The sequence below is a fragment of the Callospermophilus lateralis genome, chromosome 1 (genome assembly GCF_048772815.1).
Source record: "Callospermophilus lateralis isolate mCalLat2 chromosome 1, mCalLat2.hap1, whole genome shotgun sequence".
NCBI lineage: Eukaryota > Metazoa > Chordata > Mammalia > Rodentia > Sciuridae > Callospermophilus > Callospermophilus lateralis.
Window position 1 is genome coordinate 99,587,006 of NC_135305.1, and position 25,631 is coordinate 99,612,636.

The 25,631-nt window shown below is 42.9% G+C and overlaps 1 protein-coding gene across 1 annotated transcript in view; it reads left to right on the top strand.

Moving 5' to 3' along the window:
* Positions 1-25,631, top strand: part of Ogdh (oxoglutarate dehydrogenase) — an 84,516-nt gene that overhangs the window by 10,089 nt on the left and 48,796 nt on the right. Inside the window, exons 2-4 of the mRNA XM_076836651.2 lie at positions 600-848; positions 19,125-19,316; positions 21,415-21,517. Coding sequence (XP_076692766.1) covers positions 627-848; positions 19,125-19,316; positions 21,415-21,517 — 517 coding nt within the window. The 5' untranslated portion in view covers positions 600-626. The remainder of the gene's footprint in view (positions 1-599; positions 849-19,124; positions 19,317-21,414; positions 21,518-25,631) is intronic.

Consider the following 25,631-nt stretch of genomic DNA (forward strand, 5'->3'; position numbering starts at 1 on the left):
AATCCTTATCCTAAATTAATTAATCCTTGTTGCCTTTTTTTTTTTTTTTTTAAACCAGGGATTGAACCAAGGGGCACCTGACCACTGAGCCACATCTATAGTCCTTTTTATTTTTTTTATTTTATCAAGATAGGGCCTCAGTAAGTTGCTGAGTCTGGCTTTTAACTTGAGGATCCTCTTGCCTCAGCCTCCTGAGCTGCTAGGATTATAGGTGTACACCACCATGCCTGGTCCTTGCCTTTTTTGTGGTTGTTTTATATAATATATAAACATAAAGTCACTTTTGTTAAACCCCTCAAACTAGTTTTGAACTTTTTCAATGCAGATGATAACATCTACAACTGTGTACCCACCTCCCTTGGGCTAGCCCATGCCTCCTAGTAGGTGTTGCAGGCATGTGTGTCAACTTGACATAGTCTTGCTCTGTCTAGCTCTTTGGCTGGTGGACTCAGGCACTGAGCAGGCAGAATGCTATTGCAAATGCATTTATAGATCAGGATCTTTGTCCAGAGTAGGGTAAGGGATTTTTGATTTTTTTTGTAGCCTAAGTTTCTGTAATGCTGTTTTAAAACTTTTCTTTCTTGTTTTTTTCCCTACAGGTAGTCGGGAAAGATTTCAGGACAAAAATGTTTCATTTAAGGACTTGTGCTGCTAAGTTGAGGCCGTTGACGGCTTCCCAGACTGTTAAGACATTTTCACAAAACAAACCAGCAGCAATTAGGACGTTTCAACAGATTCGGTGCTATTCTGCACCTGTCGCTGCTGAACCTTTTCTGAGTGGAACTAGTTCGAACTATGTGGAGGAGATGTATTGTGCTTGGCTGGAGAATCCCAAAAGTGTACATAAGGTAAGTTTCACAGGATGGTCTTCCATATTGGTGTGTTCTGGTGCTGACTGGATGCCCAGGTAAGTGTGCGCATCCTGAGCAGTCATTGGGCAGACAGACAAGCAACTGGAGCCCTGCACCGACCACCACACCGTTTGCATTAAACCAGTGTGGCCTCAACAGAATTCGTTCCCTTGCTTGATGTACAGTAGTTGACAACAGGATCAATCCAACTAGCAGATGAAGAAGCACATGTATGGCCCTATGAGGATAAAGGATGCTCATGTATACCCCTGCAAGGATGTGAAGAAGCACTTGTATGGCCCTACAAGGATAAGAGAAAGCATGTATGAAGCCCTGCGAGGATGTGAGCAATTACATGTTTATTCTATAAAGACTTGAGGAAGCATGCATGTGGCCTTCCAGGATCTCCCCCATGACTACTTCAGGATGAAGCCTTTGAGGAAAGAAAGGATATGGGAAAGAATGGGACCTCAGGAAGCTCTTCCATCCTAACTGTTCTGAGAAGACACTTACATATGACTTAAAGTCGCTTAATGTAATTTCTGTATAAATGACCTTCTATTTATTTATTTATGGTTGCCAATGGACCTTTATTTTATTTATTTATATGTGGTGTTGAGATTGAACCCAGTACTTTGGACATGCTAGGGACGCCCTCTATCATTGAGCTATAACTCCAGCCCCTAAATGACCTTTTAGATCATTGTGTTTCTGTTTCTTTCTAATTTCTCTGTTACTTATAGGGGCATCTTCTTCTTAGATCACTTTCTTTACATGTTTGCTGATATAAGTTACACCTGGAACAATGTGTTTATTCAGTTTGTGGCCAGTGAATATTTATAGGTGCCAGTAGCCATTTCTTTGTTTTTGGGTAAGGCTGCCAACTTGATGGGTGGGGTTGCAGTGCAGTGTGGGTGGAGGGTAGATTCTATAGTTCCTCATCTGTGTCTCATCTGTCTGGTCTCTGGAAGAGTAGAAGGAAATGAGAGGCATGGTGCTCAGCATTTACATGGAGGGCATGGTCAGCCAGCATTGTTTATTCATACGTGAATTGTGCCTTTATCCCACCCTTGAATCATGCATGAGGTTATCTTACCAATAGTATGTGCCCATTGGCCTGTGAATATGTTTCACCTTTAGGTGTCAGTGACATTGAAGAGTGAAACTGTTTTTGAGATAGCTGGATCCACCAGGCCCTGGATTGGCAGTAGCACCCCTTGCTTAGCCCTTTCCCCAAAAAGAAGTGTCCTATGAAAGTGCTTCTGCTTTAGTTATGTTGAATCCTGGAAGTTCCTGATGACAGCAGGTACAGATTGTGTCTGACATAACATTTCAGAGTCAAAGACTGACATCTTGTGCCAGTCTTTTCTCAAATAACCTTTTTGTGACCAACCAACTCATTTTAAGTTGTGTTAGGATGTAGAGATTGCAGCTCCAGAATGACAGCACCTTGAATGTGAGAGAGATAAGAAGGACCTGGTTGTGAGCTATGTGCTCATGATGCCTATCCCTGAGTGGCCTCTGGGTGGTAGGACACACAGTAGCAATGGTCACAGTTTTCTCCACATGGGACTGATATTGGTGTAGCTGCTATTGATGTAGCTTTTAAACAGAATTTTGTGGAGGCATGGTGGCTTTGTGTTCTTTGGATGTGTAAATGACAAGTTCTTGAAAATTCTTTTTACCACATGGTATTAGAGAAAGCAGAATGTGATGGCTAGAGAGTAAGGGAACTGGTTAGGATACCTGCTGTGTCCCTAAGGTGGGATAAGAGTACCCAGTTTAGCTTGAGCCAAGGGCCCCCCCCCCACACACAGATAACGGCTGCTGGGGAAATGATCACATTCAGGAGAGGTCCACTGTAGGGGTTGTGCCTATAAGGGATTTTGTACTTTAATCAGAAGGTGTGTGTAGGTCCTTGGCAGATTTTATGACCATTTCTGAGTCTCTGAGGAACTCTTTCATTATCAGGTATGTGCTCTGTGCCTCTTAGCCTGAGAATAGAAGGAACACTGATTCAGGGATCCTGGTGGGATTTCATTTTGATCTAGTGGGATTTCATTTCTCTTCTACTTTGCAGATAGCGAGGTGGATCTATTCAAGCTGAATTAAACCCATATCTGGTGCATGCATGTTTTTCAAGCAAGATATTCCATAATTTCTTTCAGATTTTAAAAAGCATCTGTGATCCATAGAGGGTTAGGATTCACAGCCTAGAAATGCTTTACTTTATTAAGAATGTTTAATTTGTGCCCTTTTAGAACACATAGTTTAGGTAGAGATAATACAATTACTATAAGATTTAGATCATCTTTCTTATTTCCCACTTCCGCTTCAGAAATGTCCTGAGGCCAGATTCCATATACATTTTTAGAAAGCTCAACTGCTTCTGGCATTGACCTTTCACATCCAGTAGAAGCAGAACAAACTCAGTGTCTCCCTCTTCTGCCCAGCACTGCTTTTTTATTACTAATTTTTGAGCTTCATATCACTGTGTCTTCAAGTACAGGTAATAAAGAGGAGTATAAAGGAAGCACCTGAGGAGACCCATCTTCAGCTTCAGTAGCTCCACCCTGTGCTAGTCTGTTAAAACCCAGTCTGTGACCCACTTACTTTTTGTTGATAGATTTGTTATGGGTGGGGGTCCCACTGGAGTTTTTATAATAATGGGGATTGAACCCACGGTGGGGCCACTTTGCTACTGAACGACATCCTCAGCCCTTTTTATTTTTGTTTGAGACTGGGTCTTACTAGTTGCTGAGGCTGGCCTCAAACTTGGGATCCTCCTGCTTTAGCTTCCTGGGTATATGGGATTATAGGGTGTGCTACCATGATTAGCCACTGGATTATATTAAGGCAAATCCCAGACTTGTGTCATTTCTGGCATGAAATGCATCACTCTGACTGATAATGAGATGTTTTCATAACCATACCAAATAAAATTAATAGGGTATTTCTCTAATTGAATCTCATCTTTGGTCTGTATTTAAATCATTGTAATTTTGGGGGTGAGGGAAGAGGTATTGGGGATTGAACTCAGGGGCACTTGACCACTGAGCCACATCCACACCCCTGTTTGTATTTTATTTAGAGACAAGGTCTCAGTGAGTTGCTTAGTGCCTTGCTTTTGCTGAGGCTGGCTTTGAACTTGTGATCCTCCTATCCCAGCCTCCTGAGCCACTGGGATTACAGGTATGTATGTGCCACTGCTCTTAACTGACTAAATCATTGCAATCTTAAAGCTGCCCCCCATCCCATCCCTACCCTGTTTTTATTGTTTGATACCAGAGATTAAATCTGGGAATATTTAACCATTGGCTACATCTCCAGTCCTTTTTTGTTTTTTATTTTGAGATAGAGTCTCATTAAATTGCCTAGGACCTTGCTAAATTGCTGAGGCTGGCTTTGAATAGGCGATCCTCCTTCTTCAGCCTCTCTAGTTGTTGGGATTACAGGTATATGCTACAATATCTGGCTTAAAGTTGCCATTTACATTTGTATTTAAACTTTATAGTTGGTTGTTGTATCCCTGTTTTCTTGTGTGTGTATGTGTGTGTGTATACACACACATACACACACATTTTGTTTTGAAATGGAGTCTGTGTTCCCCAGGCTGGCCTCTGTTAGGCTCAAGTGATCCTTCTGGTTCGGCCTCTTGAATAGCTGGGATAACAGGTATATATCACCACACCTGGCTTCTATCCCTGCCCCTCTTCATTATTTATTTATTTATTTTTCAATTATAAAACGTTTGGTGCTTGGGATCAAACCTAGAGCCTCAAGCATGCTGGAAAAGTGCTTTCCCACTTAGCTACACCCTTAACCCATTCTTCTTTTTTAAAAAAAACTTGTTTTTAAAATATTTAGGGATGGGAATGTAGCTCGGTGGCAGATGTTTGCTTAGTATGCTTGAGGCCCGGTTTGATCCCCAGATTGCAAGAAGAAAAAGGAAGAAAGAAAAAAAGAAAATGTTTACTTGCAAAAATTTTATCTGTCATAAAGTATTAGAGCAAATCAAAACTGCACATTCCTTCTTCCTCTGGTTCTGCTCCCTAGACAGTACTGTCAAATGGCTGAGTCTTCCTCTGCACCTGGCTCACTGTCCTGCCATTTGTTTCTGAATTTGATCTTATCCAAGACTGTTTTCTCTGTTCTAGGCTGGCATCTGCACTCCTCACTGAACTTTCTTAGGAAACTTTGAGGGTGACCTGTACCTCAGCAGATCAAGTCCTGCTTTTTGAGGGTCTAAGCATGTTGAGGACACATGGAATGGTGACTATTTGTATTTTTGTCTTAAAAACAGTCAAAACTGCCAGGCATTGTGGTACATGCCTGTAATCCTGGCTACCTCAGGAGGCTAAGGCCAGGAGGATTATAATTTTGAGGTCAGTCTGGGCAACTTATCATAGATACCCTGTCTGAAAAAAAAAAAAAAAAAAAAAAAAAAAACGGAAAGAGCTCAGAGATAGCTTAGTGGTAGAACACTTTCCTAGTATTTGTGAGTCCCTGAGTTTGAGTCCCAGATTATAAAACTAAAAAGAAAAACCAAAAAAGTCAAATGAAACAGTTAATGTTTAAGATAAAACAGTTGGGAACTGTTAAGCCCACACTGGTTTGGATATTGGTCTCATTTTGTTTGGTAGGGACAGGGGCCAACTCCCAAGTTTGGAATAGCATCTAGTTATTCCCAGTGCATTGGTCAGCAGGTTCTGACCTTTCTAAGGAGGACTGAGGTTTGGTCCTGAGAGGGTGGAAGGAACTAGGGCAGTTGTCCTCTCTGCTGTGCTCCAGTACCTGCTTTGAGAATTCCAGCCATTGGCTCCTCTTTCCTTCTTTGCCTGATTATTTGGCTTTCCCATAACTTTTCCTGGACTCCAGAGCTCTTTCCCTGTTTTGTGTCTTGTTGGAACCCCTCTCTACTTCTGAAGGCCTGTCTTCTGGTTCTTGTTAATTGATGCCCATTTCTTGTTGACTTTTTCTTGTGCCTTTTGCTTATCCACTCCTAAAGTGTGGTAAGAACTCTGGTTCACATGTGGTTGCTGCAGGAGTAAGGGCTCTGTGTATTCAGGTCACAGCTGCTGGGCTGTCATTCTCACCTCTGCATTTGGCCCTTTGGCTCTTCCTTCTATGTTTATGAAACATAATCCTCCTATGTTCTATGAATGAATCAGCTGAAAAACATACACACAGTCCCTATCATGCAGTGATATGGGTCTTTTTACTCTGTAGCAGTGAAATTGACTTGGCTGCACTTACGAGAATAGGAGCCTGGCATGCCCTTTTCTGTACTGATCTGAGGCTTAAGTTACCCTTACAATGGCTTTGCTCTTGGTGCAGGGTGGTGGTTTTCCACAAGGAGCAGCTGTGTTGGAATATCTGTGGAACACTTTGATGCTACTTCAATGATTTATTTTTGGGAGAAATTCAGAAGGCATTTTGGTTACTGTGTAGTGCTTGGAATACGTCTTAGAGAGTTTTGGGGTTTTTTGGGGGGAGTGATGTTAGGGATTAAATGCATGAATTTATGATTTAACATTGAGCTACATCACAATATTTTACTCTTAATGGGTTTGCATTTATGGTTCAATTAGTGAGATAAATTAAAAACTTTGAAAGCAACAGCATAAAGCAGTATATCCACCTGTCTAAGTGAGTAGTTTGCAGCTTTTTTTTTCTTTTTTCTTAGTGCCAGGGTTTGAACCCAGAGGCACTTAACCATGAGCCACATTCCAGCCCTTTTTAATATTTTATTTAGAGACAGAGTCTTGCTAAGTTGTTTAGGACCTCGCTAAGTTGCTGAGGTCAGATTTGAACTTGTGATCTTCCTGCCTTAGCCTCCCAAGACACTGGAATTACAGGGGTGCACCATTGTACCCAACCAGTTCACAGCTTTTGACATTTTTGTTCGAGGCCTGTGTTGAGTGATGACTGTGCACCATTGTTGTGCAGCATGGGAGGGAAAGCAGCTCTGCCTCTCTTGCTCAGGGTGGCAGTGAAGAGAAGTTTCTAAAAGAGCCAGTGCCACGGGGCATAGTGGCATACACCTGTAATCTCTGCAGCTAGGGAAGCTGAGTCAGGGGGACTGCAAGTTGGAGGCCAGCCTGGGCAACTTAACGAGATTCCCCCTCACAAATAAAACATAAAGAGGATTGGGGGTGAAGTTGCACACTGTGGCAAATGCCTATAATCCCAGTGACTCAGGAGGCTGAGGCAGGAGGATCGCAAGTTCAAAGCCAGCTTCAGGAAAAGCGAGGTGCTAAGCAACTCATTGAGACCCTGTCTCTTAATAAAATACAAAATAGGGCTGGGGATGTGACTCGAATCAAGTGCCCTGAGTTCAATACCCGTTACCCGCACCCAACTCTACCCCCCCAAAAAAAGAGTTGGGATGAAGCTTAAGTGGTAGAGCATCTCTGGATTCAATCCCCACCACCTCAAACAAAACAAAATTAAAAAGTGCCAGTGCTTTAGGAGAAAAAAGTCATCACATTGTATAGACACCTTGTTTAGCCTCTAGGTGCCCTGCTCTCTGGTTCTCTTCTCTACCCAAGGGTGCCTTGTGGGAGATCTTTGGGCCCTTGGAACTCTTTCCTAGCACTGTGCATCTCTGTTTTGGCTGTGAGGAGAGGAGTTTGTGATTGAAAGATAGAGGCATTGTACTTAAAACTCTGAAGCAGCTGCTTTGTGGAGCTGGACTAAGGCTCCTCTTCAAAGGGCTGCTGAGTCATTGCAGTGGAGGATAGAAAGGGTTGATACTTGCTCAGTGAGCCCTAGTCAGATGACCCCAAGGTGATTGCTGTGGTTCTTTCTGTCTGGCCTCCCTGGAGAATTGCCACTCTGGGAATATGCAGATCTAGGGCAGAGGTAAGTGCTCTCCTTTTCTGAGGAATGTCACAAGGCTGCTTAAGAGAGTAGTCTTGGGGTATCTTGGATTCCCCCCCCCCCTTACAGGAAAAGCCTGTTTCCTGAGAACATTGGTGAAATAACCCACCCCAAACTTAAAATGGCGCCAATGTGGTATTTCTCTTGATTCTGTGGATTGTCTGGCATCCCCCTATTGACTCCCAGGGCACCTCTGTACATCTGAGACTTAGCTGGGCAGGGGCTATGAAGGTCTTTGTTGTGCTGGCTGCTCAATGGGCCCTGCCATCCTCTGGGAGATCAGAACTACCCTTGTGCCTAGTCTCAGGTTAGCTCTAGGGAGAAGTGATTACTGCGAGCCCTCTGAAGCCTGGGCCCAGATTGCACATTGCTGCCTGTTACATTGGTTAGAACAGCTTGAAAGCTTTCTCCAGACTCTACCCCTGATACAGAGGCAGGACATCTGTATGGAGTGGGAGACTGTGTAGGACTGGATGGCACCCCCAGCCTCTTCACAGGGATCTGATAGTATGGTTGCCTTTAGTCTACTGTAGCAGTCCTGATACTAGTGAATTCCATACAGCAGAGCTAAGGCAGTTTTTCTATGATAATCTTGGGTGTGTATGGGTGTAATTTATATACTCATTCAGAGAGAAGATAATAGAAATTGTTTTAAAATATCCTCTCATCTATACTAAATGGCAGCATTAGTGATAAGGGAGCACGCATACATCAGTTTCTTTAACTTAGAAATACCTAAATAGAGCCAGGCACCTATAATCCCAGCACATCGGGAGGCTGAGTCAGGAGGACTGCAAATTCAAAGCCAGCCCCAGCAATGGCAAGGCTCTTATCAACTCAGACTCTGTCTCTAAATAAAATACAAAATAAGGCTGCGGTTGTGGCTCAGTGGTTGGGTGCCCCTGAGTTTAATCCCTGTTATCCCCTCCAAAATACCTAAATAGAACCCCCAGTTTTGTGTACAACCAGAGATATGAAAGATTGTGTTCTGTATGTGTAATATGAATTTAATGCATTCTGCTGTAATACATAACAAGTTAAAATTGACAAAAAGGAAAAAAGAACCCCCAGTTTTAACTGGCTTAGTATAAATGGGTTCACGGTAGCATAATAGCAGACCTGGATCTTGGTGCACCCTGAGGTTTTGCTTCATTGGTGTAATGGTGGTGGGCAGTAGTCTGACCCAGGTCATGAAAAAGCTGTTCTACCCGGTAACAGTCTGGATGAGGCTTGTGTGGATTGTGTCCGAAGTCTAGCTCTCCCATCCTAAGCTCTGTCTTTGGAGAATTGTGTTTAGCTCTCTAGCAGGAGTTAGTCACTGCAGGCTCTGGAGGTAGGCAATCCACCCACAGGCCTCCCATTAGGGAGATGATTCAGAAAGCCAGGGCAAACAGATTCACATTTGAAATTTATTTCTAGGACATTTTCAGGAAGGGCTTGGGGCCCACAAGTCAGAATAGATTTATGGGTAACATTGGAAGGAGGACATAGAGAGTGATCATGCTGCTGGCACTGTGTGTGAGCAGGAAAGGAATTGGAAAGCCGAATGCTGGCTGACTCTCTGCCCTTCAGAGTAGCCTCCCTCCAGACAGGGTAGTCATAGAGTACCAGGATGCTCAGGAACTAACTGCCTTTTTATTGATTTTGCTGAATAAGAAAGCTTAAAGGAGGGCTGTGCTATTATTAGTTGTTATTGGTCATTCGTTGTCCTGTAGTTCACATTTATAGCAATCATAAAGCATTGTTAGTATCAAAATTTAATAGGTGAGGCTATATATGATAGCCTTGTCATGGCCTTTGGAGCCTGGGCTGTGGCTTGTCATGGGCTTTGGAGCCCGGGCTGTGACTCCTTGAACTGAGGAGACCAGAACCTGCCCTACCCATTCCCCTGGGTGATTGTCACATGTCCTTGGTGAGTCCTTGACTAGTTCCAGCTGGAGACAAGATGGCACTAGCATAGTGACCAAGATTGGTCACATGGGAAGGACAGAGGCAAGACAGCTGCAGGATTGGGTCTTTTGGCTCTGAACAAGAAAAGGTGGCCAGTTGATGAGGCCCATCACAGTCAGAGTCTGGGCCCTCAAATAAACTTTAGTGACACATGACTAAATTCTGGCACCTCCTCATGTTCACCATCCATTTCTTGAACAGATACAAGTGTAGATGCAGGTGCTTTTTACTCTATTCTATTTATTTTATTTTTAAAATATTTATTTTGGGGCTGGGGATGTGGCTCAAGCGGTAGAGTGCTCGCCTGGCATGTGTGCGGCCCGGGTTCGTCCTCAGCACCACATACAGACAAAGATGTTGTGTCTGCCAAAAACTAAAAAATAAATATTAAAAAAATTCTCTCTCTGTCTCTCTCTCATCTCTCTCTCTCTCTTTCTCTCTAAAAAAAAAAATATATATATATATATATATTTATTTTTTAGTTATAGTTGGGTACAATATTTTTATTTTATTTATTTTAATGTGGTGCTGAAGATCAAACCCAGGGCCTCACACATGCTAGGCGAGCGGTCTACCACTGAGCCACAACCCAGCCTCTGCTTTTTATTTTTATTTTTTTAATTTATATTTTTAATAAAAATATATTTTTTAGTATATTTTTAAAATATATTTTAAAATATTTATTTATTTTTATCCACTCACTGGGGATTGAACCCTGGGGTGCTTAACCACTGAGTCAAACTCCCAATTCTTTTTGTCTTTTATTTTGAGACAAATCTCACTAAGTTGTTTAAGGCCTTACTAAGTTGATGAAGCTGGCTTTGAACTTACGATCCTTCTGCCGTAGCCTCATGAGTCACTGGGATTCCAGATGTGCAACACTGCATCTGATACAGGTGCTTTTATGTGTGTGTGTGTGTATACTTTTTTTTTTTTTTAATTATAGTTGAACACAGTATCTTTATTTATTTTTATGTGGTGCCGAGGATCGAACCCAGGACCTCACACGTGCTAGGCGAGCATTCTACTGATGAGCCATAATCCCAGCTGGTACCGGTGCTTTTTAAAATTTAAGAAGCTGAAAAGATAGATACAGAGCTGTCATATTAAATAGCTGTGCTCCTTGCTCTTATAGATTAGGAAAAAGGCCAGAAAACTGAAGTGACATCCCTGATCTCATACAGCCTAAGGGAAGCATACCTGGGACCTGCCTGTAGCTCTTAGTAGAACAATCATCAGGAACTGGAGAGGATCATCCCACAAGAAGGTCTGTGTCAGAGACATTTGTGGGAAGAGTTGTCAGATGGTCTGTTGGCTGCCCCTCAGAAGTAGAAAGTCCTCCATGAGCGTTGTCTTTTTGGACTTAACAACTGAGAACTTAGAGGGGAGCTTGGCCCTGAGACTCCTAAATCTTCAGACTTAGATATGCCTCTCTTGAGCTGTGGATGTGTAGCAACACACAAGTGCACCTTGTTCAGAAGCTTGAACCTGTTGAGGTCAGTGCTGAGGCAAGGGGGAACCCCCTGGAATTATATGTCAACTGCCCCATCCTTAGGACTCTTCTGATAGAATATACCACCCTTGCCAGGCTTTCCTACAGAAAGGAGGTTGAGTCTCTTCTAATTTAATTTGGCAAAGGTCAAAGTTGATCACTTGCTCATGCAAAGCACTAACATGCCTTTAGCCTTTGAAGAGCATTCTCTCTTTGGGAGAAAGAACCCTACCACTGCAAAGAAAGTCAAGGTCAGGTTAGTGGGAAGCATGGGCAGCAACAACTTTAGGCAGGAAATGGTTAAAAAGCTTCATGTATTGCAGTTCAGTGCTTTTAGTTTCAATTAAATAGGAACTCTGGTTTCATTTCAGAGTGTCAAAATTATTTATGTTTTGAAATCTGTTGTGTTTTGATTGAAGTCATCTGGAAGTAAGGTGATGACCTTAAGTCCACTGTGAGAAGTTCGCAGAGGACTTGAACTCCCTGTCTGTGAGCCTCCCTTCTCTTGGTAATAATAGTTAGCCACTGTCCTGGTCCTGGTTCCCAGAGCGTGGATAACCAGGTTTCTCCCATGTCCCAGGACACCTTCCCAGTCTTTTTCTTACACATCCTACTATATAGCCACACCATGGTCTCAGTACCTGATGACAGGATGGGACTGGGGACTTTTCTGTCCTTTCCTCCCCTCACTTCTTGTGACCTACCTGTTCTTGAGAGCTCAAGCAATAGGCCACCTGTTGTAAGTGCCCTTGCCTCCTCAACACATGTCCATTCTGTGAATTTGTTTGCTTGTCTTACTTCTTGAGAGTAAGAAGCTTATTTTAGTTGCCTTCCTTGTCCCATACCTTATGGAATGCTGTGTATATTTAGCCTTTTATAGATACTTGTTAATTTAGACAGAACTGGCTTTTGAGCTTTTGAGAAATAATGTCCTCTATTTTTTTCACATGGTATATTCTGCATTCCTGATACTCTTTTAGGAAAAACAGGTTATATTAAGAACTTAACAGGATTCCCCAACCCCTTAGCAGGTGCAGAGTTTGTTGCCCAGAACTCCTCTGTCTTCCAGACTCCCCTTTCCTGGCAACTGTCCCTTCAGGATCACTTGCATCCTTATTCACCTTATTAAAATGCTGTAACATTTTAACCTTTTTCCTCTTATCAATGATTTCATCCTCTGGTGGTCAGAGAATTGAGTGTATATATATAACCTTTTTGCATTCAAGACTAGGTAAGGAGACAGGTTTTCCTTATTACTTATGTAACAAGCCAATTAAGAGGTTGAAGAGACTAATGACTTTAGTGCTGGGTGTGGTGGAGCTGGGAACATAGTGTATGTCACTGTGACTCAGAAATCTTCGCCACCAACAATCTCCCCCAGAAGCCAGAGTCCAACTTCATCTCTGTGCTTCAGGGTGAAAAACTATTCCTATTCCTTAGGATTTCCTAAGGAAATTTTTGTCTCTTGTACTGTTTGGTTTGTTTGTTTTTGGTGGTACTAGCGATGGAATCTAGGTCCTTTCTAGCCAAGCGCTTTATTACTGAGTTGCATCACAATCCTTTTTTTTTTTTTTTAATATTTATTTTTTAGTTGTAGTTGGACACAATGCCTTTATTTTATTTATTTTGATGTGGTGCTGAGGATTTTTTTTTTTTTTTAAAGAGAGAGTGAGAGAGGGGAGAGAGAGAATTTTTTTTTAATATTTATTTTTTAGTTATCGGCGGACACACCATCTTTGTTTATACGTGGTGCTGAGAATCGAACCCGGGCCGCACGCATGCCAGGTGAGCGCGCTACCACTTGAGCCACATCCCCAGCCCCTGGTGCTGAAGATTGAACCCAGCATTTTGAACGTGCTAGAAGAGTGCTCTACTGCTGAGCCACAACTCCAGCCCCTTATCACAACCCTTTTAAATTTTATCTTGAGACAGGATTTGACTAGGTTACCCCGATGGCTTTGAATTTGGAATTTCTCGTGCCTTAACCTCCAGAGTAGTTGGAATTACAGGTGTGTGTCACCACACCTTGCCCTTTCTATGTGGTTAAATCATGCCTTAACCTCCAGAGTAGTTGGAATTACAGGTGTGTGTCACCACACCTTGCCCTTTCTATGTGGTTAAATCATCTCTTTCACCCGTGAGCCAGTTCCTGCCCTCTTTTTCTTCCTTGTCTCTGGAAATTTTTTTTTTTTTTTTTTTTTTTTTTTTTTTTTGTGGTCCTGGGAATTAAACCCAGGGCCTTGCACATGATAGGGAAGCAACATTCCCAGCACTGGAAACTTTGGAAGTAGAAGTTGCTGTCCCTGTCTACACTGAGCATGGGTTCTGGGATACTCAGACAGTAACGGGATAGTTAGGAGTAAATTTGACTTGGAGAAACAGAAAACTCAGCTTTGCAGCTTAGATAAGCTTATTTCCTCACCCACCAAGAGATTGGGGTTGCACAGATAGATTCTCAGTCATGACGCCAGTGCCAGGTGCCACCTTCCTTAATGGGTGGGCTGTTGTCTCCCAGGTGTTATCTCACACTCAGCAGGAGCAAGGGAGTTCAGGCGCTGGCATTCTTTTTTTTTTTTTTTTTTTTAAGCTTTTCCCTTGTGCTAGCTGATCACTGACTTGTCTTAGCCTAGACACAATTTATCCTCCAGAATGGAAATGGATGCTTAGTTCTGGTAGCAGGGGAAGACCAGTAGTGAATACACAAATATCAGGTTGAGATAAGTATAGGAAGAGACAAATAAGCCCTGGGATTAGGAATAGGGGAAACTTTAGTGACAAAGCCAAGTGTTAACACTTACAGGGATCAGCCATTTTGAGGTAAGGCAGAAAGGACAAGGGATGAGAAGAGGAAGAAAGGCAACTGTCTGGCCTTGAGGGAGGGACAGGCAGAAGGGAAGCACCAAGGCAGGTGGTCAGGGGGCTCCGAAGAACTTAAAACCAGAGGGTTATGGAAGACAAACAGCTCTCGTGTCCTCGGCAGGATGATGTAGACAGGGCTGCAAGCTGAGAAACCAGGAAAAGAGTTGTTTCCTGAGGAATGGGATCCCTGGGAGAGATGCAGGATTGCAGTGAAACAGGTGGAAGGAGAAATTGGGATGGGCTATGGCCCATTGCCCCTGCCCAGAATTAAGTGAGCTCAGTCTGGTGGGGAAGACTCAGGCACAAGTGGGGTGGGGCAACTGTTTTTTTGGTTTCCTGCTGTGCATGCTAAGGGGAGAAGTCCGCAGGCCAAAAGATGACCTTCACATTTATAGTCCTTTTTTAAAAAATCAACATTTTTGAGGTATTTTTGTATTTAAATTTAATCCACTTCAACTATGCAGTATGATGCCAAATGTGAGCAGTTGTTTGCTGGATACAGAACCTCTGTACCATCAGAAAACCTTTTAGTGTGACACCAGATCATGATGCAAACGATCATGATGCACACTGTTGGGTGTGCAGTTCCATCCAGTGCAGGAGCCACCCTGTCAGCGTGGGCCCTTGTCTGTGTACCCGGCTGACTCTGGAGGGTTGAGTTGGGGCATGTGGGCTAGGGTGGAGAAGAGGAGAATTTCATCTGTGCTGTTGTCCGCAGCCATTTGAAAATCACCTGGAGTTTTATTCCAAGCACAAAAGAATGTTAGAGGAGACCTGCCCAATGATCATGATCATGGCCATTCCCGCCTTCTCTGCAGGACCTGGACTGAGAGTCCTGTAGCTTTTATATTCTCTGGGCCTTGGCCCTAACCTCCCTGACCTCAGGCCTGGGCTTCAGTGGGTGCAAATTCCTTTCATTGTCAACCCTTGAAGTTTAACAGTGTTGTTTTCCCAGTTTGTTTTGGAGGAGGGTAAGAGGTCTGTGGCACTTTTACTAGAGAGGCCAGAGTTCTTTCTCTAAGAATTGTTCTGTTATTACAACTCAGTCACATTAACACTGTCTGGCAGTTGCTGCCTGAGCTGAACCTTCTACCAGGAGAGAAATTGGAAATCAATTAGAAACGCCTGCCCACAGAGACCATCAGTGCAACCCGCTGATGCTGATTATTTTACCATTTTTATTGTTATTCAAAGCGAATTTTATCACAGAGTGAAAGTTATGATTTTTCCCATCTATGATTTTTTTTTTTTTGGATTTCAAAGTGCTGCTGTTCCCCAGGACAAGAAAATCGAATCAGTATAGCCTGGAGGAACCCTCTCAATCCAAGGTTTTTATTCTTGGATGACTTTGTCCTGTGTTTCTGGACACTTTTTAGTGTGTTCTGGAAGTTAAAAGAAAGATGGAGCTGGGTATAGTGGCTCACACCTGTAATCCCAGCAATTCTGGAGACAAGAGGATTGCAAGTTCAAGGCCTACTTCAGTAATTTAGTGAGGCCCTAAGCAACTTAGACCTGTCTCAAAATATAAAGGGCTGAGGATGTGATTCAGTGATTAAGTGCCCTTGGGTTCAATCTCTACCCACTACCCCCCAAAAACGGGAGCCACAGCAGAAGAAGAAAGATATATTTAAAAATTTTTTTATTTGTTTTTTAGTTATAGATGGACAAAATACTTAATACTTTTTATTTATATATTTTTATGTAGTGCCAACAACCAAACCTACTGCCTCACATATGCTAGGCAAATGCTGTATCACTGAGCTACAACCCCAACCCAAGAAAGATACATTTTAAGAGTTAAGGGAAGTCTGGATTGTGTTCCTCTCCAGAAGCTGCTTGGTTTAAGGATCACACTTTGCCTGTACTCTTTTTTTGTTTGATTTTTGGTTTTTGCAGTACAGGAGATTGAACCAAAGGGTGCTTTATCATTGAACTACATCCCCAGGCCTTTTTATTTTTTATTTAGAGACAGAATCTCACTAAGTTTTCCAGGCTCACCTTGAACTGGCAGTCCACCTGTCCTAACCTTCTGAGTAGCTGTAATTACAGGCGTGTACCACTGCGCCTTGCATAGACCTTTTTATTTTATTCTGAAACAGTGTCTTGCTTAGTTTCCCAGGCAGTCCTCAAACTTGGGATCCTTCTGCCTTGGCCTCATGGGTAGCTGGGATTATAGGTGTATGCCACCATTCCCAGCTTCCTCCCTCCACTCTCTATTTTTTTAAAAAATATTTTTTAATTGTAGATGGACACAATACCTTTATTTTGTTTGTTTATTTCTTTTTATGTGGGGCCAAGGATCCAACCGAGTGCCTCACACATGTTGGGCAAGCGTTCTATCACTGAGCTGCAACCCCAGCCCCTCCCTTCACTTTTTTATTTTTTATTTTTTTGAATTATACATGGACACACTATCTATTTTGTTTATTTATTTTTATGTGGTGCTGAGGATTGAACCCAGTGCCCCACATGTGTGAGGCAAGCGCTCTGCCACTGCACCACAACCCCAGCCTCCCTCCCTTCACTCTCCAGGGCCATGAGTGTCAGGATTAGACTGAATAGGGGTGCTAGTGCTAGAGCAAGTTTGGGGTAAAGAATTTTGATTTGGGTTTTGTGTAGCAGGAGCAGTTTTCTCTTAGTTCTGCTGGGTAAGGATGAGATATGGTTGGGTTGACTCTTGTCTAGTTTGATGCTGTATTAGAGGAGTTTTTGCCTTCAGGCCAGGCCTTCAAGTCCTGGAGACCAGGGAGAATTTCAGGGGAAAGCCATGTGTTTGAGAATGGATGACTAAGGTATGTGGTCCCTGGTTACCTCTGCTTCTAAAATAAGAATTGACAGCCAAGGTGTGCTGTCCCTAATCATGCCGTTTTCAGAACAAAGATGAACACCAAGGTGTGTGGTCTCTAGTTATCTCTGTCTTCAGGAGGATGGACAGCCAAGGTGTGCTATCCTTAATCACTACAGCTTCCAGAATATAGGGAACTCCCTTGAGTCTGATGGAAAACCTCAATGAAATTGAAAGTATCTGGAGACATCAAGTATATACATAGCCACCTTCTAGATCCCTTGTCCTTGCACAGAACCTGTTAGGGGATAAGTGGGAGGCATGCAGACCTTCCTAGCATGTCAATGCTTGAGGGGGTCCTCTGTTTCCTCTCACAAAATAGTTTTTTTCCCTGGTAAAAATACTGCCATGGAAGGTACCAGAAGACAACCTCAGATTGTTCTTCTTCTGTCAACTGGCACACTGAAATTTAACCAGAAAGATTAATGATTGTTAAAACATCTAAAAATTGTCACTGAGATATAATTCAGTAGCATAAATGTCAATATTTAAAAGTATACAGTTCATTGGTTCTTAAAATATTCAATGTTGTGCAGTCATATCCCCCCAGTAGCTTAACTTTTTAAAAAGTATTTCATCTTAATTCAAAAGGAATATATTCTTATTGTAGAACATTTTAAAATTGAAACACAAAACTCCTTCACAGAGTTTTTAGTGAGAGGCCAGAATGCCCTGTCTAAGGCTGAAGATGGAGCTGCACATGGTGTTAGGGAGCTTTCTAGTTTGTGGCTGGCTGCAGCATATAGTGTGCTCTCTATAGTGGGGTCCTTCTGAGTCAGGTATGTCTGTGTCTTGGTGTTATAAAAATTCCATGTCTGAAAAAAGCCAGAAGAACTTAGGGACCAGTGTCACTTTTTTTTTTTTTTTTTTAGCCATCTCTACCCATTCTGTCTCTAGACACAAACAGACCAATTTGATATCTACCCAAGCCCCAGACAGGAACATATGTGGGTATCTTGGCAGGGCTTCCTAGAAGGCGAACACAAAAGTCTAATGAAATTTCTCCTGAATTTTTCAATTCAGTCCAATCAGAGTTTTTTGATGAAAGAATCTTAGAAACTGAAAATTTTTTCATCTTTCAAATTTTTCAGTTTTGGGTTTTTTTTTTTTGTTGTTGTTGTTTTGTTTTTTTGCAATGTAATGGAATTTTATCAGTATCTCTGATCTCTAAAATATTAAAATTCATCTTTGAATAAACTATTATAATTCATAGTATCTATGCAACTTATAGATCAAATAATTTACACATGAAATAACCAAACATAATAGGAATTCAAGGAAAGTAGTCAGTTTTTAGTAGAACAGAGGAAATTGAAGTGCTGGTATTAACACCTGGCTTTCCTAAAGTACTTGCTACCTACTAGACTTTGCTAATGATTTTAGCTATTCTGTTTAGTCTATACAAGCACACCTGTGGAGAATATATATTTCTGTCCTCATGGATGACAGAACTAAGCACAGCATGTTAAGTAATTTGTCAAGGTCACAGAGCTCTCAATTTTAATTTTAATCTCTGACCCCCACATAGGAATGAGATTACTCTGAGAAAAACTGCCTTTTGTAAAGGATCAGATTCTGGTTTGTATTTAGACGGTGAGAGGGTGTGATCAGGGGGCCCTGGACCCCAAAGGCTATGCTGAGCCTCTGGGATCTCCCCCCCACCCCCGCCCCCAGAGTTGTAGATGGACACAATACCTTTATTTTATTTTTGTGTGGTGTTGAGGATGGACCCCATTGCCTTAAGTGTGCCAGGCAAGTGCTCTACCACTGAGCCACAGCCCTAACCCCAAGCCTCTAGGATCTTGAAGGAGGTGCTCAATCCCATTGGTGCTACCCAGGTGCTTCTGGCAATGTGTGCACATCTGGCATACCTAAAGAAGAACTGGCAGGGTTTGCAGAGCTACAGACAAATGGGGCAGGGGCAGGAAGCATGTACCTTCTTCCTGAGCACTTCTGTCTCCAGGTCTCAATACCTGGCCACAAGGCCTGCATGTACCATGAAGGAGAGCCATATGGTTTGGAGCCTTTGTGTTGATAGAAGGAGCACTCTGAGGGCAAAGTGAAGGATTGAAAGTTGGGATCCAAACTCAGAACCCACCATTTGGTGGCAGATAGGGACCTAAGCTGTCCAGAGTAGGAGGAGATGGGTCTGGCCAGCTTGTAGTATATGTGACTAATTTTGGAGAGCAGTTCTCTGGCCACTTAGGGGAGCAGCAAGGTAACCCTGTACCTTTTTTGTCTTTAGTCATGGGACATTTTTTTCCGCAACACCAATGCTGGAGCTCCCCCGGGCACTGCCTACCAAAGCCCCCTTTCCCTGAGCCGAGGCTCCCTGGCTACCATGGCCCACGCACAATCCCTGGTGGATGCACAACCCAACGTCGACAAGCTTGTAGAGGACCACCTGGCGGTACAATCTCTCATCAGGGCATATCAGGTGAGCAGGAGCTGACCATCCATGTGGAAAAGGATGCAGTGTTTCTTGGGCCTTTCTGAGTGTTTATAGTCATTTTCTTTTACCTCCTCCAGGTTCTAGGTGCTTGCTTCCTGCCTTTGGGTCTTAGGGAGGCAAAAGTCAAGTATATGAAAGAATGGGAACCAGGCTAACCAAAGTTAAGCAGATCCTCTGCCTCTCATAATAGCTCTTTATTTCTTTTCATAAATTGGCATGACAGATTTTTGGGCAGAGAAACTGGGATCTTCCCCCCATCCCCCCAGTGTTGTAGGTGGACACAATACCTTTATTTTATTTTTATGTGGTGCTGAAGATGGACTCCATTGCCTCAAATGTGCCAGGCAAGTGCTCTACCACTTAGCCACAGCCCTAACCCCAAGCCTGGCCATTGAGAAGAAGTGCTACTCACCCGGCAGGAGGCATTGGCTGGGAAGGGTGATGCTGTTGAGTGGGTTGATGCCCCCTCTCAGTTGCTAACAACTGAATACTATAAGAAATCTATAGTGCTTGGAGACACAGAAGCAGGGAGGAGAAGGGGTAAGGGCAGCTGAGCCCTTATCAGCCTTGTTGAGCAGAACTAAGCTTTTCCTTTCATTTTTTTCTCTGAACACAATAGCCAAGAATCTTGCAGCAACCACCTCATGTCAGCGAAAGCCCTTAAAATTTGATCTATGAATAGTTTTAAGAAGAGAAAAGTACCTCTTGAGAGCTTCCATCGGATCCCAGACTTCACTGTCTCTTATGTGGCTGCAGCATTAACAACCAGAGAAATTATGCCCTGAACTCTCCTTTCTGCCCATGTCTCTCTTTGTTGGAGATGATGATTCAGATATATCCTGCAGACATGCCTAAGGTGTATATGTGTAATAAGGCAGAATTGGGAGGACCCTGGATCCTCGGGTCCTTCTGGCCATGATCTTATAGAAGAGTTCTCTGCCTGGAGCACACATGTGCTGCCTGTAAGGAGATGGGCAGGATGCTGTAAATGATATAGCCCCAACCTCTAAGGCACTGTTCACAGCACACCTGTCCAGAGGTAAGAGGCACAGCTAGTCCTTCTTGACTATTGTCTTCATGTAGTTGGCCTCAGTAACATCTTTACTATGATCTTGTAGTGACTTCTCAGAATCTGCTTCCCTCTCAAATTGCTAGCAAGAAATTTATGAGTAAAATATCCAAAACTGAAAGAAATTTAAAATTGGAATTCTCTATTTTTCTCCCTTGTTCTGTAGTATTGGGTTTGAACCCAGAGGCTCACACACAAATGCTCTACTTGCTACATCCTAAGCCTCTCCTTTGTTTTTTGAATAGTTCAGATCAAATGCTTTAAGTCCATGTTGTTGTGGGCTTTTTTGTTCTGACTACCATGTGTGTGCTGACCTGTATGCAGCATCAGGGCTAGCATCCTCACTCCCTATGTAGATATAATAAAGGCAAATCTCTTAGTAAGATGCCTCATCTGTACCCTTCCTCAACTTTATCCAACACCCAAGCCTTCATTTCCTCCTTAAGGAAATCTTTATATTCTACCGAAAGGAAGCTTTCACACTGGGCTAACAGTTTCCCAGCATATATCATTTTTGTTGAAACCATAAGCTCCCACAAAATAGATCTTTTCAGACTGTTCAAATTTATCATAACCTGAGAATCTTATATTTCCCACCTTTTTTTTAATAAAAGCGATTTTATGCACAATAATGCTTTTAAAATAAGCTGTTCCAAGATTGACTTCTTAAAATTAATTTTGTTGTATGGGTTTATTAGTGCTATGTTCCCCTCTGGGAAAGATTTGCATGAAGTATAACTCTTTTACCCCTCCTCACAGCTCATTGGATCTGCTTAATGACTTGCTTGTGTTATTATTCCAGGTCAGGGGTCACCACATTGCAAAACTTGATCCTCTCGGAATTAGTTGTGTAAATTTTGATGATGCTCCAGTAACTGTTTCTTCAAACGTGGGTGAGAATTAATATGTAAATGCTAATTTTAATGTAATTTTACTTTTTTTTACCCCTTCCCTCTTTTTTTTCTCCTGTCCTTTTGTGTGTGTCCTTCCCTCTCATCGTTGGCCCACTCATAGATACGAGGGCACCATGTAGCACAGCTGGACCCCCTGGGGATTTTGGATGCTGATCTGGACTCCTCCGTGCCCGCTGACATTATCTCATCCACAGACAAACTTGGTGAGGGTCTGAGAGCAGTCAGCTGCGTTGCTTGAGCTCCTCTCGCTGTGCCACAGCCTGTGGCAGCCAGGATGTCCAGGCAGGAGGGAAAGGCTCTTAAGTTTCCTTCGTTCTGATCACTTGAAATTTATTGGTAATACAGCCTTAGTGTATTTTGGGCATGTTATTTTTATCCCATTTTTTCAGCCAGGTTGTCCAAGTCTCAATCTTGGCCCACCTGGGCAGGTGAATTGGAAGCTGCTTAGAGAACAGCTCTTTTGGCTCCACCTTTCCATATCCCTGTGCAGTGCTGTCTTCCACAAGGCCACTGGTGAGCCTTGCAAGGGAGCGACTATCACAACTGTCCTGTTCTGATGCACGGTGGGGCCCACCTGTGGCCAGAGGCCACTTGCGTCCCATAGAGTGAATTTTAGAGCAAGGTGTGTAGTTGGGGGTCTCCCAATTCTTAAATGCTGGTGATCACACCGAGGAAACTTTGGAAGGCATTCCCACAGCGTCCGGAGGCCAGGGCCTTTGGGAGGTGCATGTGTGGAGTACAGATGGGTTTTTGTCACAGTACCAGGTGTACCCGCCTGCACTCTGTCCTCCTTGAGAGGTGAATGGGTGTTGTGGCTGGGCACTCACCTACAGTTGCTTCCAGAGTTAATCTGCTTTACATCATTGTGCTGCTAACCTGTACTAAAGAAATGATGATATGACTAATTGTGAAATGGCCAGGGTGTTCACAACAGGCACTGTGCATGCTAATGAAATTGATGATCACCTATTGCTAATACTGCTTTTGGGGAGGGAATGGAATTAGCCTTCTTGCAGACATTTGTAGAAGGGTTGCAGAGAAATGGTCCCTAAGGCCAATTGCCCAGTTCCCCTACAGGCATTATCAAGTTGTGCCTGGCATTAATCAGGTAAAGTTATATGTCAAATATTGTTGATTCTGGAATTGATGTTAGCAGTTTGTAATTGCTCTTTAAAAACCTTCCTAGATAAGGTAGGGTATCCTCTACATTGTACCAGCCCTTTGGCAAATTTAGGAAGTATGTAAGAAAAACAAGCCATCTTCCCCCTGCCTTGACACCAAAACAATTAACACAGGAGACTTCTGTGATTCCAAATGGTGTGGGCATTTCTCCCAACCACAAGCAAGCAATTGCTTCTTTAGTGCTGGTTACCAGGTGGGTGTCCTCTCATTTAATTCAGTTCTGACACCATCAATAAGGACATAGCATCAGATCCCTAGGTTGAGGACTCAGTCCCCAAGACTTTCCCCATTTCAAACCCAGTTGCAAATCTGGACCTTTAGAACTACTGTCCAATTGGCTCCAAATTGAAGTTCCTTCAGCCTTCTTGTTAGTTTTGATTGATTTGCTCACAGAACTCAAATTAAGTAACTCAAAGAACTCAGAGAAGTTTACCAGTTTATTATAAAGTATATTTTCAAGTATACAAGTAAGTAGCCTGAAGAGAGATATAGGCCAGGTTCTGTAAGGGTCCTGTGCAGGAACTTTTGTCCCTATGGAGTTAGAGTGTACTACCCTCTTTGATGTGGATGAGTCTTATTCACCTTCCTGTGAGCTTACATGTGTTCAGCTGTCCAGAAACTCTTAGCACCGCATCCTTGTGAGTTTTTATAGAGACTTCATTCAGAGACATGACCAAAGCATGGACAGTCATGTAGAAATGTGATGGACTAAAAGGGTATAATCTAGTGATAATAGACTGAGTGGAGAAACCCAGCAAGGTCTGTCTGTCCAGATTCTTCAGCATTCTTTCCTCTTGAGTATGGGGCATGACCCCATCTAAAATGAGAGTTATATCTGTTATCAGACAAAGTAGGTCAGAGAATTCTTTTATGGACAACTCCAAAACAGAAAATTCTTCTTTGAGGAAGAAATGCAGTTTCTATGGCTTGCCTTATGGAGGAAATTATGAACCAGAAACCCTGATGAAATTAAAAAAAAAAAAAATATATATATATATATATCATAATATCAGAGGAAGTTTAGAGAAACCTTTGAATCTTAAAGGCTAGTTGGCATGAGTTGAACTTTGTTCCATTATTCAATGGTGAAAAGTGTGTGCTTCCAAGAAGTGGACCTCTCCTTATGGTGTTCCCAGGAGATCTTGGAGCCTTTTTTCTCTGCCTCATCCTTAGTATAGAAACCCTCCCTTCCCATTTATCAGTTTCATTATAGCCTGATGGCATCAAGCCCCTCCAACTTCCTCTTCTTGCTGTTCCATCAGTGCAGTGGCTGCTTCCAGAACCTTCCAAAACTATTGAGTCTCCTCCAGGTGCTCAGAAATGAACTCCTGGATGCCAGGCTCACTGTTCCCTCATAAAGAAGTTGGGAACCTTCCAGGACCCCTTTCTTGTGAGAGAAGCACCTCCCATAGCATTAGTCAGGGTGGGGACCAAAAATGCTAGTTTTCCATAAGCAGCAAAACTTTTGAACCAGAGGGAGCAGGTGTGGGGACCATATCCCCTCTCCTGTCCAAATTTGTATTGTCTCAGCTAGTGGCAGCACAAGTTGCCAGTTGTTCAGTATTTTAAAATGGACCTTTCTCAAGGTTTTCACTCTGTACATTTAGAGTTACCTAGGGAGCACTAAAACTATTCCCTGTCTTGTTCAGACTAATTTATATCAAGGCAAGTTGGAAGGGATATCCCAAGGGCTTTGGTCAAACCCAGTCTCTTAAGTTCTTATACGATTAGTCGCCGAGGTGGGGCTAGAATCTGGGTATCATTCTCCATCATTCTTCTAGGCCATCCTGAGGCTTCAGCTTGTAGTCTAACCTGGGATAATGGTCTAGGCAGTTGTGCTCCTTTGAGGTTTGTGATTCCCAATTCAGCAAAGACACAATGAGCGTGAGTGGTCCCGAGGACTTTATAAACTATGAAGCTAAAATGCACAAGGTGGCCCTGAAGTCCTTTGAGGAATCCTATGGAACTACTAGGAAGAGTTAGAATGTAGTTCCTATTTGTAAATTTGAAATAGTATGATTTAAAAATAATAAACTCTTTAAGTACAAAAGATAGGAATAGCATAAACATGTTAGATGTTTGAGTCTGTAGGAAAATTGATCTTGAATGCTTACCTTGTAAACAGGTCCAGTTGACCACTAGAAAGTTTGCAGAACATCCTGCATCAATTCTTAGCTCAGTGAACCTGGCTCTGAGGGCACAGTCCCTGGGTTAGAGTCCTGCTCTGTGCCTCAGTTTCCTCTTCTGTAAGACAGAAGTGATGGAATCACCTCCTAAGGTTGTTTAAACCTTAGAGTAATGCCTGGAATTTATTACCATGCTCTGTGTGTGAGCTGTATATGCCCTGAACAGTCCTCCAGATGAGTAGCTGCTGGACTCACTGGTAATGAGATGAACTCAGAAACTGAGAGGTCAGGCAAGGAGCCCAGATCGCACAGGAGTTAGTAGTGGAGAAGCTGAACTGCACCTGAATTATAAGAAGCAATGGAGCATCGAATGTAGAAACTTACAACCAAGAAATGAGGACTCAGGCACCATGGTGGAGGTTTGAGGCCCAGGAAAACTACAGCAAATTCCACCCCCACTGCTCAGTAAGAACGAGGTGGGATAAGGAGCCACAGAGTGAGTGTGTGTGACTGGGTCAGGGACCATGTAATGAAGTTGTCATGGGCTGTATAGTGTGTGTGACTGGTCAGGAACCGTGCTAATAGCATATTGTGTCAGGGGACCATGCAATGAGCATATGTGACCTGGGTCATGATCTGTGTGGGAAATGTCACAGGGCCATGTGGTGAGTATGACCAACTAGATTAGAGACTGAGTGCAACATGTCCTGAGTTGCATGCATGCTTTCCCAGAGCTGGATTTGCTCCCATTCCTCTTATTAGCTGTCCTTCCCTGCTGCCTTTGGACAGTTTCTTCTTCTCTTTGGGGAGACTGAGGCTCAGAACAGCAATCACAGACTGCCTATGAATGTGGTTCTTCATGCCCCCATGGAGCATATTATTCATGATGAAGAAAGGAGAAGGATACCACTTCAGAAGCCCCCTAGATTAGCTGAGTATCTAGGAAGGTGGAAGGTGGTGCAAACAGGGCAGTGTCCACCCTGAATTTTTTTAATTAGGTGGAATTTAT